Here is a 20862-nt window from a genome sequence, read left to right on the forward strand (position 1 = left end):
CTCAAATAGGTCACAAATTGTCCATTTAAATAACATACGCTCAAGTCAATTGCCCATCTCTTCAGGAGTACCTCAAGGTTCTATATTGGGTCCACTCTTATTCATAATTTACACATCTAGTTTTCACCGGTCATTAAAATTTTGCCAATGTCACATGTTTGCAGATGACACGCAAATTTCATACGTTTTTGATGCTTCTAGTGGGAAAGATGCAAGCGAAAAGGTTAATAAAGATCTAAAATCGATAATTGGCACGAGTAGTAAGCATTCCTTGCTAGTAAATCCTAGCAAATCAAAGCTTATGGTTTTTGGTAGAGCGAAAGAGCGTGAAAAAGCGCTGAAATCTTTAAATATCAAAATTGACGATGTGAACTTACAGTGCTCAGACGTGTCGCGTAACTTAGGGCTTAAACTAGATACTAACCTAAAATTTAAACAGCATGTTAATGAGTGCATTAGAAAGGCTTATTACAACTTAAAAATTATTTACAGTAATCGGCAAATATTAGGGCAAAAAACAAAGGCGATGCTCTGTAATTCTTTGGTACTTTCTCATTTCACATACTGTGATACTGTTTATGGTCCTTGTATTGATAGTGTGGATATTAAGCGAATCCAGAAAGTACAAAATTCATGTTTACGGCTTATCTTCGGTATCAAAAAGCGAGAGCATAGTTCACATAAGTTGAAAGATGTGGGTTGGTTGAAAATGAGCGATCGACGGCTGTTGCATGCGGCATGCTTTTTTCGGAAAATAATTATTACTCTCCACCTTACCTATATGGCCTAATTCAATTTAGAACAGATGTACATCATTTAAATTTAAGGCACCGCGGTTTATTGTCAATACCTCGTCACTCTCTATCATCTTTTCGCCGGTCATTTGTTTATTACGTCGCATATGTTTATAATTCTGTTCCATCTGTTCTAAAATGTAGCACTTTGGATCACAAGACATTCAAGAGACTATTTTTCAAACATTTGGTACGATAGTTGGTTTTAGTACTGAAACAGAAAAATGCAACACAAACTAAGGAGAGCATTTTAATGTATTTAGGGAAAAAGTCAATTGGTAGATTTACTTAGAAGTGGTGATCTATAAAAATATATATATTGAAACAAGGTTAAGTGGAAGAGCAGGAGGTTACTTGTGACCAACCTGAACTTCGCCTTGGGGTTCAACAAGCATATGAGTTTTTTTTAATTTTATTGTTTTGTATGTTGTGTTTACAATTATTTTTATTTAGCTTGTTGAATAAAGACATTATTATTATTATTATTATTATTATTATTATTATTATAAAAAACAAAAAAACCGTTTCTTTAAAAACCAGGTGGAATCCGAATGACTTTTGTTAAAATACCCCCACAACCCCCTTAAAACAACCCATACTGACGTAAAAATCTTAAATTGCAATACCCTAGTCTGATGGAATAATTATTTTTTAAATTTTTTTATTTTTAAAAATATGTTATAGCGTGGAACAAACAATTTAAATTATTGAAAAATACGACATTAGTATTCCCCCCACCTTTACAACAACGACATTTATCATTTTATTGATAAACATACAGCCATTGTATGTTTTCAAAGACACACACTGTACAATTTGTTCGGGTGAAGTAATTAGTAAAATTGAGTAGGTACTGTACATAGTATTTTCCCCATCACTTCCAGTTCGACCGAGAGTTGCCATAAATTTTGAAACTTATCGGATATCCTGTACATTTTTGGATTCTATACACAATTTCACATCTGATACGTTGTTTTCTATGATAATTTATACGAGGGAAATCAAAAAAATCAAAGGATAGGAACATCGGAAGACAATGAACGCCAGGAGAAGAAGCTATCACTAGAAAGCAGAGTTCCCTCTAAGGCAGAATACCAGTGGCGAAGCTGTGGCCGTACCCGTTCGGGTCGGATAACACCCAGTTAGCCGCCCCCCCACAACCCCCCCAATCCACAAACTCCACCACATTGTTTGGCATATGTCGCGGCCCAGCGCGATGGCAACAAAGTAGTGGTGAAACGTCCCTGATAGTGCCTACCAGGGACGCATCCTCACGACAGTTGACTAAATCCTGGGAGAGGCGGCGACGCCAGGCATATGTCAAAGTTTTAAGTTTCAAGTAGATTAACAAATGATTGTAGTCATTAAAAATATACACAGGACGCTTCAAAATATGTACACGGGTTAGTCGCTCTGATCCTATTAAAAAAATTAACAGAATAAACTAATTTTGATCATTTGAAAAATGTTTGATATCCCTGTAATTGCATTAATTAGTTCAAATGGAAAAAGTGCCGAAGTGGTCCGATTATGGGCACCCTTTTGTTTATTAGTAGTTATAATACTCTTAACAATTATATTTAAAGCAAGATAATAGTGGTAATAAATTTTCATTACTTGCAGCACATCGCTAAAACTATCTTTTCCCAAAAATTAAAATGAGGTACTTTTTTTACTTTAATGCTATAACACGCAATTGCTGTTATCGCAGAAGCCAAAATTAAACACATATTTTATTTATTTTATTTTGGGTTTTACTTGTAAGTGGGCGGGGTTTCAGCCAAGCGCTGCTCTACCAACCCAACCAACTATACGGTTAAAAATATCCATGCCCGTATCTGGATTCGAACCAACGACCCTTAGTGCCGCAGTCGGGCTTCCACGCCACTGCGCCATACAGATTCAAAATGAACATTTTATTTCTAAAAAAACGTGTTAAACTTGACACGGGTATCCCGCTAGACAGATACATCAAAAGCAAGTTTCTTAAAAATGTGTTATTGTTTGCGTTTTGTCCGTCCGTCCGGATCCACTGCGATTTTGAAATACTTTTATGGGAATTGTTCTAGAGGCCTGGAAGGAAAACGTGCGTAACTTTTACATGCGATGTAACGTAGCACCTCCACCATGCAGTTACCAATTTAGTGATCACTCTGGAGATGAACACCCGGTATCTAGAAGCGTTTTAAGTTGGGCGCTTCGTTACGAAAAGTGTCGTGCCGAAAGTATTTGTGTTCGTTGTAGGAGCTAAAGATAGAAGGTCAAAGTAATTTCAACAGTTGTGTTTCAGCCGCCGTTACCGTAAACAAAAGCTGTAATTAATTCGTCGTTTGCAACCGTTCCCGCCAAGATATTTCAATTGTCTTTGTTACGTCCTAAAGCTCTTGTCATTTACAACACGAGGGGCGAATTAATATTTTAGAATTTCAGTCCCGTTAAGAAATTAATAAAATTATTAGATCATTTTGGTTTCCTATGTTAATTTAAAACGAGCATTAAAACTGCAAGGCCATGCAGGTTTACGCCGTTATCAGTTTTGTCGACCTTAGAAATTCCAAGGGAGAATGGGTATTAAGTAATTTTATGAATTTATAAATATTATCCGGCAATTAAGTAAGTATAATTCAGTGCAAAAATATCTGCAGAACGAGTAGCCGGAGGAGGTACTCTCCAAGGGCGGAAAGATCGTCTAGTTACACATCTAGTGACGACGTGAAAACTTAATTGTAAATAAAGGAAAATGCAATGTTTCGGAGAATTTTTCTAAGGGCTTGATTCTACTTACATTATATAGCGTAGATTTTGAATGTTAGCAGGCAACCTTTAAATGTGTATGTATAAAGAACCCCTCCCCCTTTAATCACCCACCAAGAATGTACACATCGATAAATATAGCATGCTACTACCCTATAAGTCATTTTACTGTATATGAGATGTGGGAGGGGGTAAGATCAGAAGCCAAATTATTAAATAGGTCCTTTCGAAACAATTCGCAACAATTACGTACAAATATTGAAAAAAATGTGTTCCTTTTTTAAAAATTAAAAAATTCTGCATAAAAATTTCGAATGCCGAAGAAAATGTAACAGAATTGAAAATTTAAAAAAATTAAAAATCACTGAAAATCATAAAAAAAATTGAAAATTATAAAATTTAGAAAAGTTCCAGTAAGTGTACATAATGATTCGCAGAGAATTGACACACATAACTCTAAGAAGAAAAATGAAAATTTATAAAAATGCCAGATATTCAAAAAATGAAAATGTTAAACAATCAAAAGAATGCATTAAGTGTGATAACTAATAATTTAAATTGAGGGTTTAGAATAACTCGTAAAATTCAGAAAATTCCAGTAAATTAAAATTAAAAAAGTTAGTATGACCAAATTACCTCGCAAATTACGTTTGTAATGTAAGTTTTTTTTTGTTTGACTAAAGACAATCTCATGTACCTACCTGTTTACATGCACAATTTTGCATTTATCAATATTACCTATACAATGTACTCCTTTTTTGATCCAACACAGTGACCTCAAATTTGAGCAAAGTAAAATAATAAAAATATTATATTCTTATTGGAGTAATAAAGAAAATTGTGAATTTAGTATCAATTAAAATATACGATTTTATTTTTTACATTGTAGTCATGTCAATATGACAATTTAAGTAGTATTCTTAACTTCCCATCGTAAATTATATAAGCCCGTATTGCCGAAAAGCTTAACTACCCATAAACTGCAACTTTTCTAAATCTACCAATTTTTGCAGAATTACTCGTACCGGCAATTGCGAGACAATAATAATATAAACTCCCTATTTATTAGTTGAATGCATGCGAAGAATGCGGGTGGCCATGACTTCTACACGCAGCATTTGTAGGTATAACAGAAAGGGCGGCAAAATTTATTTTCCTACCTAAATACAACAAACACAAAAAAGACTCACCGGTATAGCAAATGGAGACCAAAGTATGAGCGTGCCGCCTCAAGTAGGTACTTTCGCTGCCCCACGCAAAACGATCTGTTATATGATCAATATAATCGAATCCGGTAATGGCGGCGGCGTTCCATTGCAGTTTTGATAAGACCAACAGCTCCCACGACTGCAACAAAAGAATCGATTACTTCAAATTATACGCAACAGTTATTCATAAAGTGATCGTCCATCCTCCTTCTGTCAACCGACCGCAGACCGGACGGTCACCCATTTCGTGCGGTTTAGGGGATGAATATTTGCGTGTTAAAAATCGCAACCCTATAAAATAACAATCGTGTAACCTGAATGACGTGTCGCTATTGTGAGAAATTTTTCTAGAAAATCCTACGAGACGTCTGGATTGGGGTAACCAGCGCGGTGGCCGCCGCGTTGCGACACAGGGAGAGGGGCGCTCTACAAAAGCCAAAAAAAGACAATGCAAGTCTCGATCCCGCAAAGTCTGTGGGAACGCGGAGAAAGGTCGTTAGCAAGTGGATAGCGACATCGCTGACATCAGTAAAGCAATTGACCCTTCTGTTAAGGTTCGCATTCTTTGAAGTATTACGACTGGGTGCTAAATGCACTTACAACACTCAAAAAGCCCGTTCAACCCACTGAATAAATTATGGTACTTGCGATTAATTCCTCAATGAAATTCTCAGCATACAGTTTTACTCATTTTACGCCTCTTCGTAACCGGTAATTGATGCTATTTGCCGATGGGCGTAATCATCTTAAAACTCGATTCACAAGCGAAATCATGTGTTCGTGTCATAATTTCTTGCAGCCCAGTTGTTGGGGGTCGGTACAGTACTTTCCGATATGTTACACAAACTCGTGTTTTTCAGTTTCTCTGAGATGGAAAGACTATCTTCTTTCGGACACAGATTTTATGAAAGAATAACTGACACAAACAGAATTTGGATATTTCAAACCGTAATCCATCACCCTGGAAAAATTTTGATTTCTTCCTGAGATCAATAATTGTTTTGGGCAATGAGTACAAACAAAATGATAGTTAAGCATAATTTGAAAGTGAAAGTTTCTCCGAGCTGGGTTTAAGAGAAAGGTATTGGTAGATCTTAAACGGCTTAGCTGGCACCTGGAACCCATGCTTCTGTCTGTTGAACTCCCTCGTGTTCTATTCCAAATCAACTGATCCTTTTACCAAAAAAATATCGGTAGTGGTCAGATGGAGACGGAGATCATTTAACCACCCATATGAGTGCGACGACTTTACAACTTGTTTTCTGTTAAATGTGACCTTTCTGTTGGGGGGTTATTGGTTCAAAGATAGTGGTACGCTCCTTCAAATTCAAATTGTATTGGAGTTGCAAATCCAAAACAACGAAACACTTGTACAGCAATATGCAGGGTGTTCCGTACGAAAAGCTTTGGTCGAATATACTCGAATTAGATGTCTTTAGCTTTCTCGTATAGCGAAGGGTTTTATGTGCTTTTTCTAATCGAACGTATAATTTGAACTAAATCGTTTTTGAAAATATTAATATTACCTACAAGAGTTTCTCCTTTTCGTGATGTCAACTAAACTAAACCTCAAGATGGCCGTCATTTCTGAGTAACTTGTGTTCGTTGCGTTATTATAACTGTTACCAATTTTTTTAACTGCATTAGAAGTATAGCAATTAGTGTGTAATAATGACCAATAAACGCTCGCCGCTTAAAAATACACAATACTTCAAAAGATTTAAAGTGTACACATTGTAACTTTGCAACAAATCTACATGTTCTGAAACGACATCTCTCAACACACAAGTTTTGAAAGGATTTAAAATGTGCACAGTGTGATTATGCAACAAACGACAAATTAAATTTAAGCAAATAGACATCTGTGAACTTATAGTTCCCAATAATTAATGTGTGCACAGTGTGATTTTGCAACAAATCACCACTATGTGTTGAAACGACAGGTTTTAATACAAAAGGCCTCCGAAGATTTAAATTGTGCCCAATGTGATTATACAACGAACTATACAGCAAAATTAACATGTTAACTTACAATATACAAATATTTACAAAGTGTGATTTTGCAACAAATCACCATGTCCACGAAATGGCATCTCTTAATTCAAAACCGCAAAGGATTGTAAATGTACAGGGTGGTTCAATTCGGACACTTTCTTATGGAAACGCCCTTTATTTTCAGAAATCGAAAAAAATAAACTTGGTGCATGGAGTTCAATTTTAAAAAGAAAATCATTGGCGCAAACAAAATTCAGCTTTCTCTATCGTTTATCCGCTGTGGGGCGTTTCTCGAATTTAATCGATTTCTTTAGCGCCCCATAACTTTCTTATTATTAAAGATAATTGATTTAGGCAAAATCGTTCTTAGAGCACTTTTTTATGTGGATGTGGATTTTATGTCGATACACAGTTTTATACCGGGTTTTTCTTATACGACCCTAAACTACATTTTTTCATAGGGACTACCGAGGGGACTACCTTATATATTTTGGAGTTTTTGAAAAGACCGTAAAATTTCCTAAATTTTGATGTATCACTTGTTATATTTATATTAATATTGTAGTTGTCGATACGTAGTTAGATAAGATGGCTTTCATTTAAGATTATTGTACAGGGTATTCATACAGTTTAGGATACATTGTATGATTTCTGTACGTGATTACAGTGCTATGGAACTTTCCATATGTATTTTATATTTTAACAATTCACAGAAAGGTGACTTCCAAAATTCAAGTACGGTTTTTAAAACTCAGTTACGTCTTTTGTAATCAGCTTGTGCGATGAGTCATAGGTCTTATGTTTGTTTTATACAGGGTGATGCGCAACGCAGCATAGGGATTTCAATGGTAATTTCTTTATAGTCAATTACTAGCTCCCCTAATTATTTTAGAGCAAAAGTCTAAATACGTTTTTTTTAGAGAAAAAAATACTGCATCTGTCATACTTTTAGTTATAATTTTCCATTTTTCAAAACCGTAGAAATCGATCAAATAAAAAATTACATTTTTATAAATCAGTGATGCTTTGGAATCTTTTAACAAACTATAAGCGCATCGCATCTAAGTTATCGTTGTTGACGTCGAATGATTTTCATATTTAATTCTGTTTCAACTAACCGACGCAATAAAAGACATCTTAGGGTAATGTTTTTTTTAGAGAATGTATGCTGCATCTGCATCAGATACTATTTGTTTATCATTTTCCGGAATCAGAGTACCTACATTATCGAAGAAAAAAAACTGATTTGAAAAAGATTTGTTCCTAAACTTATATTCGGATTTTCCGCTACTGCAGCCAAAACGCTGAATGCATTGTCTTTTTCCTGATGGTTTTGACGGACATTTTGAACGTTATTGCACTTGCATTTCTTTAACTAATTTATAAACAAGTATAAATTTAATATACGTCAAAGGCACGCGATCGCTGTTTTTTTAGGTAATTCCAAGGCATATTTGATTTATTGTAAAATGAACCTTTTTATTTTGTCAATTTCTACGGTTTTGAAAAACGGAAAATTATAAGTAATAGTATGAACAGATGCAGTATTTTTTTCTCTAAAAGAAACGTATTTAGACTTTTGCTCTAAATTAATTAGGGGAGCTAGTAATTTACTATAAAGAAATTACCATTGAAATCCCTATGCTGCGTCGCGCTAGGCACCATCCGGTATATGGGCGTAATGTGTTTGTTGAATTTCCCTTGAAGTCCCTAGAGCTACTCTCGTGTGATTATGAGAGGACAACCTGATTTGAATTTGAATTTCATTGTTTTTGTTACGACGAGCACCCTCGGGATTAAAACCCACACTTTAGTCCCTTGGTATATAATGTACTATTTATGTTTTTCAAACTAAAACAGCATTTAATTATCACTAGATGAGCCACTCGATGAAACCATGTTTTAAAACTGAACTGAAACGAGCCGTATGTTCTCTGACCCAAAGGACTACAGGTGAGCGAGAGGGGAAAACTAAGAGGCAAACTCCCTCTCTAACGTGCTTCTATTGGTCGCATACAATCGACATTGCTGTGGCAGTGCGACCCATAAATAAAACAACCTTATTCATGGTGCCACCAACACAAGCGCGATAGAGAGAGAGCTTGCCGCTTAGTTTTCCCCTCTCGCTCACCTGCAGTATCCGCGGTTAGCACTAGAACGCGCAGTTCATTTCTATATGTGGATGAGTTTGTCGCGCCGCGCCGCGCCGTTTATGTGAGAATTGAATCTAAGAATCGGCCTTAATTTGTTTCGTAATTTTAGATCTCTTATCTCACTGCACCGAAAAAATGAATGTATCAGAAATATATTACATAAATCCTTTGTAGGTCCCTCTACCTTAGTCAATGATAATGTCCCTACCGTTTTTCTTGTTTTCGCATCTTTTTCGTCCCCAAACGCTATTTTTGTCTCGTATCTACGTAAAAGTAAAGACATTTATGAATTCAGCAGTTTTTTGTGCTTCAAAAACGATTTTCTATCATATGGTCCCAGTGGTCCATTTTGTCCCCTGTAGAAGTTGGAAGAAGTCGTTGTCATTAAGGTGAGAAACTTTCATTTTACGGTGAAATATTACTCTTTTATAACAAGAAAATAATGTCATTTAAATATTTGCATCCAATGGCAAGAATTTTTGTTGCTTCTGAAGGATCGATCTGCTGTTTACAACGGAAGTGACTGCAGTTTATATCAAAGCGTAATGCGAAATGTTAAAACGGTCGTAGGAAGTTTTGCTTTGAGGCGTCGAATTTCTTTCTGGGTAGTTCTAAAAATAAAGATAATAACAAGATGTCTGTCAGAATAAGATGTATGTCCTGTGAAAGTGCTGTAACATCATCTATTCCCTTGCAGTACTCTCTTCCAGCCACCTTCCCCTGACGCGACGGTACTGCAACTGAAACCGCGCATGGAACAATTTCCTGGTTCGAAATTAAAAAAGAAAAAATCGTAAGAATAAATATACCCCTGTTTCATAAATTCAGATACATATGTTAATGTACGTATTTATTTGATACATTTTGATTTCTTTTCATTAAGTACGGATACCGTCATTCTAGGGCAGTTTAGAAGTCACAACCTGAAATGAACAGTTGCAGCCTGTCGCTTAGAAATTATGGAAAAATCGAATGATCAAAAAATTGTCAGCTTCCTATGTGTACAGGTATCTCAAAACTGATTTATGGGATTCGCAAAAATGTAGAATGAATACTGCTGAAAATTTTATCACTTCATTTTTCCCTATTTCCCAAATTTAAAGGTACACCCTGTAATAGCAGATACAGTATCTCAAAATAACCATAAATTGTTAGATAAACATACGTCCGATCTTGCTTCGTTTTCGAGTTATGGCAGCTTGAAGGTAAAAGAGTGTCACCCCTAACCTTATATTGTTTTCAGATTAATGTAAAATAAACCTAAAAGCTAAATTTTTGTAGTGTCCACCACTTGCACGAAAACAAATTTAGACAGGGTGGACCTTTAAATTTGGGACACCCTGATGTATATGCATCGTTTTAGACTTACATATATGGCAAGAGCCAAAAGAAGATATTTGATGCTTTGTGACCCGATATATAGTACTTATACTTATTCAAAACAATTTTACTGATCTAATTCAGCAGGACCTTTTCGACTCGACGTTTAGGTACCAAATTGAGGTTATTTCGAAATTAACGCTCACTCAAAATTAAGATTAAGTCAGTTTCAATATAAAAGAACAATAGACAGAAAAGATTTCAAAGTTATGCGGCAGTTACAAAGTGTTATTTCCGAGGTTATTTCTATGTTTTCACTTAAAAGAGAGGTCAACAATTTGGTAAATAGTCTTTATTTTGTGTTAACTGCGGCCAATGGAGATTGCAATCTCAAAAGTCGGAACTAAAAGACATTATACTATTGCAATGGCACTAGGAATACTTCCTCATCAGATATGAAGTGCGTTAAATACCGTTTGAAGATCGTTAAAGTAACGATCTGGCGCGAAATTACCCCACACAAAATTAGTACGACTGCAAAGGGAAATTTATAACGTTCGAAGACATTTGGTAAGAATCCAGCGGAACGCGCGGGAATTTGTAAATTTTTTTTTACTTCGAAACTGCCACCGTCTGTCGTGAAATATTCACGGTGTTTGGGCTGGGAATGAAGAAGCCTTCTGGATCACCAACTCCGGAAGTTAAACCACCTATTGGACCACGTGAAGACACTGGCGTAATTACACATTAACGCACGTGGGTATTCGAAGTGAAATGACCCCGAAACCAGTTTACGTTAACAATTAGAGTTCGAAACGAAAAATTTTCGTATTTCGGCACAAAAGCTGTGAAAGGACCGTCAAACTGCAGTATAATAGAGAGTTGGGTCCATAAATAAGCCCCCAAGTTAAATTCCCACACGAACAAACAAAAATATCTAGAAGTTAAATCTTGTAACCCCTATATTCGCATAATATTTAAAACGGGATCGCGCGTAACCATTCCGAGAGCTGGAACTGTGAGAAAATGAGGGCAACAAAATATGACCAATTCCGATACGGGACAGGGGTTAGTATCAAAATAGGAGGCATCTACGTAATTGAATGGAGAGCGACCCGAAAAAGGACCGGAACGGAGGATCAAGATGTTCAAGGATTCTCACATCATCCTCTCGGTCCCCTTTCTAAAAGAGGAAATAATTAACATACGCATAAATAAACCTATAGTTATCGGTAACACGACTAAAGTAATTGCATGGTTTGATTTATTTATAAAAAACCGTCTGGATGTACACAAAAGATGCGAGAGTCCTATAAAATTTTTGTGAGCGTATCCGGTCCCGACATTTAAATTGCGCGCATATGTAAAATTACGCCCATTTTTTAGTGCAATTCTGCATTGGATTCGAAACTGTGCAAGTTTGAGGGTATTAAAAATGAACGCGAGCTTCACATCCGGCAATGAAACTTATCTAAGAATCTCACCCCACGACAAACTCGTGCGAGGTTTCATTTTCTTAGATTATTACAAATGATTGGTGTCTTCCTTAAACGGGGACTTCTTACCGCAAATTAACCTCGAAGATACCCACAAAGAATATAGTCTTTTAAGGGGGTGATCAACCACCTTAAATCCTTTTCCTGGATACACAATGACCGCAATGTGAGAAACATCGATAACAATGGGCTTACCGTGATGTGACTGTGGGTGATGCTGTAGTCGGTGTAGGCGCAAAGTAGATCGATGGTTAGAATGGTGCTGCTTCGAATTTTGGAAGCGATTAGTAAACAGGTAGCTGCCAATAACTGAAGCTGCTGACGTTTTATCACACAGACGCTTAAAAATCGATCCATGAAATTCACAGCCAAAGGGAAGACTTGCTCTTCGCACATTTGTTCTTCGCAAACCTGGAAACAAACAATGTTTTTTATCATTCTGATACCTTCCCCTGATTTTATTTACTGACACGCATTTAGATCGTTTTATGAAACCGAGGATGTTGCACTGCCCCCTTCTTAAAGTTACGGCAACTCGCACACTAATCACCCTAATGCTCGAAAATGAATGCTAATGCGAATTACTACAAAAAGGTGTTGATTCGATTACCTACGGGCCATGACATGTCGACCTAACCTGTGAACATCATTTTGAAAATTTTCGGAAATATACAAAACATTTTAAGTGCATTTTTTTAGTAGTTTAGTTTAGTAGTGGAAATGCGATAAGTGGTTTACCCCTCATCTAATCCGCAGACTCCTCCTCGAACTCGACTTCCGTCAGGCCCGTAGCAGGGGGGGGGGGGGAGGCACGAGAAGCCCACTTGAAAATTGCTTAATATTAGTAATATCACACAATGTAGCATGCTCATAAATGTGTATCATTTCTTGATATTGAGCATTGAGCAATCGAGTTTAGTCTTTCTCCCAAGAAAATTGGTAATAAATGAGGATTTAGATCGATTTTTGGCAATTAAGTGATTAATTTTTGATAATTGCGCATCTCCAGATGAGTATCAACCTATAAGCTTTGGTATAGTGATCTACCCGAAGTCGATACGATGTTTCCTTTCCAAGAAAATCGGTACATAAATAACGATTTTGATATTGCTTACCCATAAATATGTTGGTCGCGAAAAATACACATAGACCACTTCTAGGGCATTGAGCAATCGAGTTTCTCAAGAAAATATCGATTTTGACAGGCTTTAGAGTAAAAATATTTTGGTCACCAAAAATACACGTGTATCATTTCTTGGTCATCGACCAATCGAATTTGATCTTATCCAAACAAAATCGGTTCATAAATTACGATTTTGACCGATTTCGGGCATCAATGTGATGAGCGCCAAAGTTAATTTTTGATAGTTACACACCTGGACCCCCCCCCTCCCCTAGAACCCATCGTAAGTTTTCCTAAAGCCAAAACCCGAAGTTGATAAATAGGTTTAGGGACTGAGCTATAAAATATAGCACGGAAGTGACGGAACGACAGACAGACGGATGGAAATGTGAAGACATAAGCGCTCCACTTTCATGGGTAGCGCTAAAAACTAATTTCTTCAGCTGGTGGTATCTGCGCGGGACACAGGAAATGGACGAAATTAGAGGAATTTTTGGGGAAATAGAAGAAAATTTCAAAAGAATGTAGAAATTCTGGGGAAATGTGAGGAAATAAGAGGAAATTCTGAGGAAATAAAAGGCTTCTATATAAAAGTTCACGTTAATCGGAGAAATTTTTGTATAAATTTGGAGAAATTTAAGGTAATGCTGGAAATGTTGGGGAAATTAAGGGAAATGGTGGCAATTTTTAGGCAATGAAGCTCGCAATGAAGGAAATCTTTGTCCTCTAGAATTAGTCGTGACCAACCCTTCCGATGTAAACGGGATGGACATTTTATTGCGGGTAAATGTGACTGACATAATGTAGCGATGAGTATTGGTATACTTACCAAAACAGCATCCTAGGAAATAATTGATAGAAGGAACCCTTGAAACGAATTTAAGTCATTGGCCACAGTACCAAGAAGTAGTTCAAAAGGAACGGCTAAAACGAATGCAACAGCATATTTTTAATTCTTTAAAACAAAAATGCTCTAAATTCTAAAAACTGATCTTCGATGACTCCCTTTTGACAGTCCATATTTTCAAAACATTTTTGACAATCGCAAAATAGGAAAATACCCAAACACACCCACACCCACGCATGAAGAGGAGATTGACTCCGGAAAGCGAGAATTTTGAAATATTTCCGGAAATATTCGGTAATGTTCGTATTGCTAAGAGTGAATATTTAAGCAAATATTTCCAATAAAAAACATTGATTCGGACTTTGGTGTCTTGTAATTAGTATAGAATATCATAGTATATTTTGTAAAAGATGAACATTAGCGAAAATTCTCGAAAACTCCCTAATACTCTCAAAAGTTCCCCTTTGGAAATTGTTCTTTGAATAATTACTATAAACGAAATTCTAAAGTTCTTTGTTAATTCGGTGACAAACTGCGCGTTCTAGAACAAGGGGCTGATCACGAGTAAAATTCATGTCCCTCATATAAAAAATTTCGGGCGAAATATTAGGAAATTTTGGAGAAATAGGAGAAAAAAAAAGAGGAAATTCTAGGAAAATATTACGAAATTTTGGAGAAATAAGAAAAAATTCCGGGGAAATCTAAAAAATTTTAAGGAAATCTTTGTTCCCTCAAATAAGCCGTTGACCAACCCCTCTGTCTAGAACTCTCGCTCTCGCAACAGGCGGATAAACGAGCATCACTGGTTTAAACCGGCTTTATGGCTCAGTGGTAGTGCGTTGGGCTATAAATCCGGAGGTCGGGTGTTCGAACCTGGGTTGAGGTAATTTTTATCTGTGGCAGAGATAGGAATTACCTTAGATCAGTTTCGAGCATTCTGCCGGCTACTCCGAATTAGGTTTTCCTGCAGTTTTCCTAATTCGTAAGGTAAATACCGGAGTAGTATAGAACAACCTAAGACCTTCTGCAGAGGCACCTCTAAAAAGCATTATGCGGGTCACTCTGTAATTGGGCGCAAGCCTGTTGAGGGCGAGGGATAATAAATAATTAAAAATAATTAATGTCCTAAACGTTTTGATCGCCCTTTGTGAGTACTCTCTTCCGACTCTCCGTTTTGTAGATATCGTCTTGTTGAGACGTTCATTTTCCTTTTTTGAGTGCCTCCTCCGACACACTGTTTCCGAAATATGAAGAATTACAACCGGTCTCGATGAGGGGTTGAGGAGGTGGGCGGTGGTTTGTAGCAATTAATTCCTTTTAAACCGGTAAGGTTGATACAGCGCATATCGGCACCAACCAACGCCCTGGTTTTTGCTGTCAATGGCCTGCTAACTGCAAGGATCTTGTCAAGTCAATTGAGTTGGATAGGATAGTTATAAATTCAATTATAGAAGTACCCAGAGATGAGGGGTGGGGGTGGATACTCTGCGTAGGTACTTGTGTTATAGAAATCGGAAAAGAAGCGTAATAAACCATCATTGACGAAACGGCGCCACAATGGCATATTACTCCGGAAACTGTTGCAAACCACTATGCAATTCAGAAGAATTTGATCCAGATCATGTGAGAATATGCGAGGTTGATAGGCATAATATAAACGGAAACAAGACGGTATATTTATTTCCCGAAGTGTAACACGATGCAAAATTGTTGATGCAACATAAAAGTAAAAAGCAATTTCTCACCCACTTAATAATTACTTTGTTGATTATTGTTTTAAAAAAATCCTATGACGCATACGGCAATACCATATAAAAATCAAAATCAAGTGCTGCCTTTAAGACGAGCGTCGCCCAAGTACAATTTCATCAAAAGACGTCGAGCCCATTTTTTTTCGGTGGCGATCATTGTGGACAAACCCCATCCCCCACTGAGCGATTTGCAGCCCCACTGCTCTTGATAGGTACCAATTTTCAAACGGAGCATCGGAAGTTTCTGAACAAAGTTTAAGTGCACGGACAGACAGACAGAAATACCAAATTATAACGATGGTAAACTTGGTACCGACAAAACCAAGCGCGCGTACAAAATTTCATTGGTGCGGGGGGGGCACTAAGAAATAAATTAATAAAAAATATCAATACGCGAGTTCCCCATTCCTCCCATTCAGATTCGCATAAAATTGATAAAAACAAGGGCTACTTTGGCGGGTCGTTTAGGTTTTTAATAAATCATACCCTACCCCCAACCGCCCTTAATGCATGCGGTTTGGTGTCAATATTGAACACGTGCACAAAACGTTAATGATCATTTATCAGTAATGTTTTGCCGACTTGGCATTTTGTGCTATTGAATAAAATAAAAACATCGGTTCACGGTCAGATTACGATATAATCATTCATAACGGCAGACGCAACGGCAAAGATTAAAGGACCTAAACGGTACAATCTTAACTACCTACATTGCAGAAATTTAATAACCCAAACAGATAGCGACCGGATGCTCTCGCAGTTTGCGAGATTAAGAAGAATAGGTGCCGAATTGGAAAGGGTAGGTCAGTGCAACCTGTCGGATTCTACGATTTTTAAAGGCGAAGGTGAGAGGAACGCTCTCACAGGTGGTCGGACTTTATTTCCCTTTTAATTAAAATTAGACTTAGATTAATTAATCAAAACATTAAGCGCACATACGCCGTATCGTAATAAGGAATGCCACACTGCATTATTACTCACGGGTTACAGGTAGAGAGAGAGTCGACAAAACAAAGCAGTGTTAGAAAGAGACAATCGCCAGATGTAAACAAACATACAGTCGCGCGTTTTTTGAATTTTTCGCGAAAATGGTAATGGAAATCCTTACCTCCATCATCCATGTGGCGACAACATTCCTCATGTACGGCTGGATTTCGACCTGAACTTCATTAAAATAATCGCACGAAATAACGTACTTCCTTTCGTCTTTCAACAAATTTTCAATAACTCTTCTATCGCAGAAAATATTTGGATCCTTCTGTGCGAAATTGACTACGGACGGATTTTCGGTGCAAGATAATTCCATGATAACTCGTTCCACTGTCACTAAACGTACGTTATTAATTTTAATTTCACTTCTTGTCACTAATTGTTTGTTATTGGCAGATAATGTTAAGCACGTGTAAATGCGGTGAACCCGACACAACAAACACGTGCACTACACTCCGGTAGCTTTCAGCATATGAAAGAAAAGGGCACCAGGAAGGACCTGACAGTCCCTATTGTCCCCACTTCTTCGACGCACTCGGTGGTGGGGATTGGACTAAATACAGAAATTTACCTGCTTGTGTTATGCCATCTGCCACTTTATTCTGACCTCATTTCATTTTCAATAATAACTGCAGACATTATTTTTTAAATCTTAAAGCGTGTGGATGACTTCTTGTTTGCGAGATAAACAAAATATTAATTGTAATAAAATAACTGGTATCTGCACTTGCAATAACAATCCGTTCGTTGCTCAAGAATGACAAGAATTTGATCTTACTTTTACTTTACGAGGACCATTCTCTTAAATAATGTAATACTAATAATCATAATCATCTCATCATAATTTCAATTAATTGCAGATATTGTATATTGAAAACGGTGGTCACAGGGAAAAATGTTCTCAAACATCTTTATATATCTAAACTACTCCTCACAGAGAAAGTCTATTTAAAGAAATTGTAGGGAATTGATTTCCCTTCATGAATATACAGTGTGTCCACTTATGTAAGTACGCAGCACATTGGAAACGAATAAAAGTTATTCTTCATAAAACGTTCTGCATTATCTAAAACCTAAAATGCAAATCCCCCCCCCCCCCCCCTGGACCCGCCCTTGATAATGATACTAGCAAACTCCGCGAACTGTGTACCGCCTTTGGGAAATCTCGTTTTCTTGGATGGAACTTAAGCTCGGTTTTTGAAACCGTCTCACCACGCACGCCCGGCGAACTACTATACTTGGACGCGGGAAATTAAATGTAATTAGAGAAAAACATGTTACTTTTAAATTTAATTGTATGTACCTACATGTACATACTAAAGTAGTCCCATAACCGCTTTATTCTATTTGTATAATATGTAACGCCCAAAAGTCATATTCGTAAAGCATGGGTGGCTATAAGTCGCAATAGAAAAAAATATCTTCGATACCGAATCCTGATATTGCCAATTGCATCTACGATATGAATATTTGACACTGAATTCATTCAACGTATAAAATTTTCCATCAGTACATTAACAGTGTTAATTCTGCTATTATTATGGGCTTATGTGTCCCCAAAAAAAGAAGTCAAGCGGTGTGAAGTCAGATTGTGTTGTTATCTGATGTTACAGATTGACAGAAAACGCCCTTATCGAGTTCAACAAGGCCGGCGCGAGCCGCATTTAAAAGGGCATTTTTTTAATTTACAACGACTCCTTAATACAACGTTTGATTATCTACTGGTTTTCGATACACCTAATCGAATTGTAGTAATTACTACCTTTCTTTGATATTTACTTAACAATTATAGCTCCGTTGTATTCCACGGAAGCCTGTTTTGATATTAATATTTACCCTGACTACGTGTTTTATTCCTTTTTTACTAAAAATTAATTTAAATTTAAACATTGACATTTATACATTACAGTGTCCTATTTGTAATATTTTTGAGATCATTTTTTAAATTACTAAGTGGTATTAAGTGTTATTAAGTGGTATAAGTAGATAGTAAAATGTTATTACTGGACCAAATCTTGTGGGAGCAGCTAAAACATCAAATTCTAGCTGTATTTACCTCAAATTCTAGCTATTTTTACCTCAAAATATAGTAAAAAACTAAGAAAAACTCATCTCCCACAAATACTTTTTAACATGGGAATGTCTATATAGACCAAATCTTGTGGGAGATAAGAAAATCCTCTAAAATAATAAAAAATCTAAGCACATTACCTCAAAAACGCATAAAAATTACGAAAACAGCTAGTTTCCCACAGCAGCATTTTTAACCTAGTGACCATCATAGACCAAATCTTGTGGGAGCCAAGAAAATCGACTAAAACAGTCAAATTTCAGGCACATCTACCCAGAAAAATCATATAAAAACTCATCTCCTACAAGCAATATTTGAAGATTTTTTACTAGACCAAATCTTGTGGGAGCTAATAAAATCACATAAATTCATCAAAAATCATTCACACATCAACCTGAAAAACGCAAAAAAACTAGGAAAAAACTCATTTTCCCACACGCAATATTTTAAGATTTTTTTACTAGCGCAAATCTTGTGGGGGCTAAAAAAACTACATAAAACTATTAAATTCCAGGTACATTTACCCTAAAATTAACAAAATAACTAACAAAACTAACAAAAAAACAATCTCCCACAACAAAAATGTGTATGAAATGTTGTTATTCTAGAGCCTAAAAACAGCAGAAAAATCTATGAAAATTAACAAAAAAAACATTAAAAAAATTATAAAAAAGCAAGAAAAATGACTTGAATACATTAATTTACTACTAGCGCAGTTCGTGAGGGAGCTAAAAAATTGTATAAAACCTTGCGACACAAAACAGCGTAAAAAGTAATTCCCCACACGATTTTTTACTAGACCAGTTCGTGTTGAGAGGCAATAAAATCACCTAAAATAACCAAAATTCCAGGTATATTTACCTCAATGATGCTAAGCGTCCTGGCAGTGAGACTGCTAAATTAACAAAAAAACTCATCTCCCAAAAAAATTCCCACTTTAAACAATTTTTTAAAAAACTGCAAAAATATATAACAAATTCAACTTCCTTAAATTTTCTAGCCGATCCCGTTGTGGGGCAAAAAAAATCGGCTAAAACTATCAGAATCTAGGTACATTTACCTCAAAAACATTTTGGGTCTAGCACTGATGTTATCAATTTGTCATATTTATTTTGTAAACATCATCAATTCAGATACATAAAGGCTCATCAACTAAACTAACAAATTTATCATACAACTACAGATTATCATGAAATATATTAAAATTCTTCATTATTATTCAATTACAATTACATATAATATGGTTCAATACAGAATTATAGCTTAACACAGAACCAAAAAAATAAATATTCACAATGAAATACTCATATACACAATTAAGATGCAATGGTAGTGTGATGCAAGAATGCAAGCAACGCGTCATATTCCAATATATTAACAAATATTCATAATAATAGTTTAAGTAGATCAATAACAATTAGGAAATAAAGGTAACATTGAACTAACGTAATACATTAACTAATTAGTACTAACCCAATATAAATATATGACAGCAGTCTTGAAAGAATCTCACAGTAGAAAATCCGAGCTTCACGGAAAGTATCACCATTATTATATCATACAGCAGAATAACTTACGAGAATTTTCATGAGAATAATTTGAAGGTTAAAACTTTAGAGAGCATTTGGACCCATTTCCACATCTTTTCATCCTAATATTTACTGACCGGCTGAATATCACGTATGAGATTATGTCGGTCAAAAGCAACATTGGGGTGGGCCTGCTTATTCCTAACATCAATCAAATACTCTATATTATCGTCTAGTTGTTCTACAGTGTAACCTGCTGCAACAAGTTCATACTTAAATCCATTCCACAATAATAGTTCTTCCTAAAATAATCCTTCAATAAAATGGGAATAAGTCAGAAACTGTTAAAGATAGCTATAGGAACAACATGGTCATTCCATTAAAAAAAACTGAGTTTTTAGTCTTTGAAGTTTCATAAATTTGGATATCCATAGGGGCGGTCGTACGCAACTTAACTTTTTTTTAAGTGCACTAAAAGAAAGCCCTATTCATTCTCTATGCACTGATAAAAATAGGTTGCCATGACTACAACCGCTTGCAAGTAATCAATTATCAAGGTACCATCTGCATCCGCCATTTTTTTTCTTAAAGTCAAAATAACTTAAAAACCATAAATGGTAGATATCGACATATGGGTATCAAAAGAAGTGAAATTTCACGTAGAATCCAAAAAAGCAATTAAAAATAGGGGTTGCCATTTAAAATAACGAAGTTACTATCTACTTCCGGTGTTTCCGGAAGTGCGGCCATTTTGAAAATATTTTACATCGATTCGGCCTTCAGAGTAACTCCTAAGTACAAATTTTCAAAAACCTACCTATTTTACTTTCC

At 36.1% G+C, this 20862-nt stretch overlaps 1 protein-coding gene across 1 annotated transcript in view; it reads right to left on the minus strand.

Moving 5' to 3' along the window:
• Nucleotides 1-16894, minus strand: part of LOC116169802 (G1/S-specific cyclin-D2-like) — a 34078-nt gene extending 17184 nt beyond the window's left edge. Inside the window, exons 1-3 of the mRNA XM_031485978.1 lie at nucleotides 16550-16894; nucleotides 11916-12131; nucleotides 4739-4895 (exon numbers count right to left, since the gene is read on the minus strand). Coding sequence (XP_031341838.1) covers nucleotides 4739-4895; nucleotides 11916-12131; nucleotides 16550-16747 — 571 coding nt within the window. The 5' untranslated portion in view covers nucleotides 16748-16894. The remainder of the gene's footprint in view (nucleotides 1-4738; nucleotides 4896-11915; nucleotides 12132-16549) is intronic.
• Nucleotides 16895-20862: the final 3968 nt, after the last annotated feature.

Source organism: Photinus pyralis, unplaced genomic scaffold (assembly GCF_008802855.1).
Source record: "Photinus pyralis isolate 1611_PpyrPB1 unplaced genomic scaffold, Ppyr1.3 Ppyr1.4_LG4, whole genome shotgun sequence".
NCBI classification, from domain to species: domain Eukaryota; kingdom Metazoa; phylum Arthropoda; class Insecta; order Coleoptera; family Lampyridae; genus Photinus; species Photinus pyralis.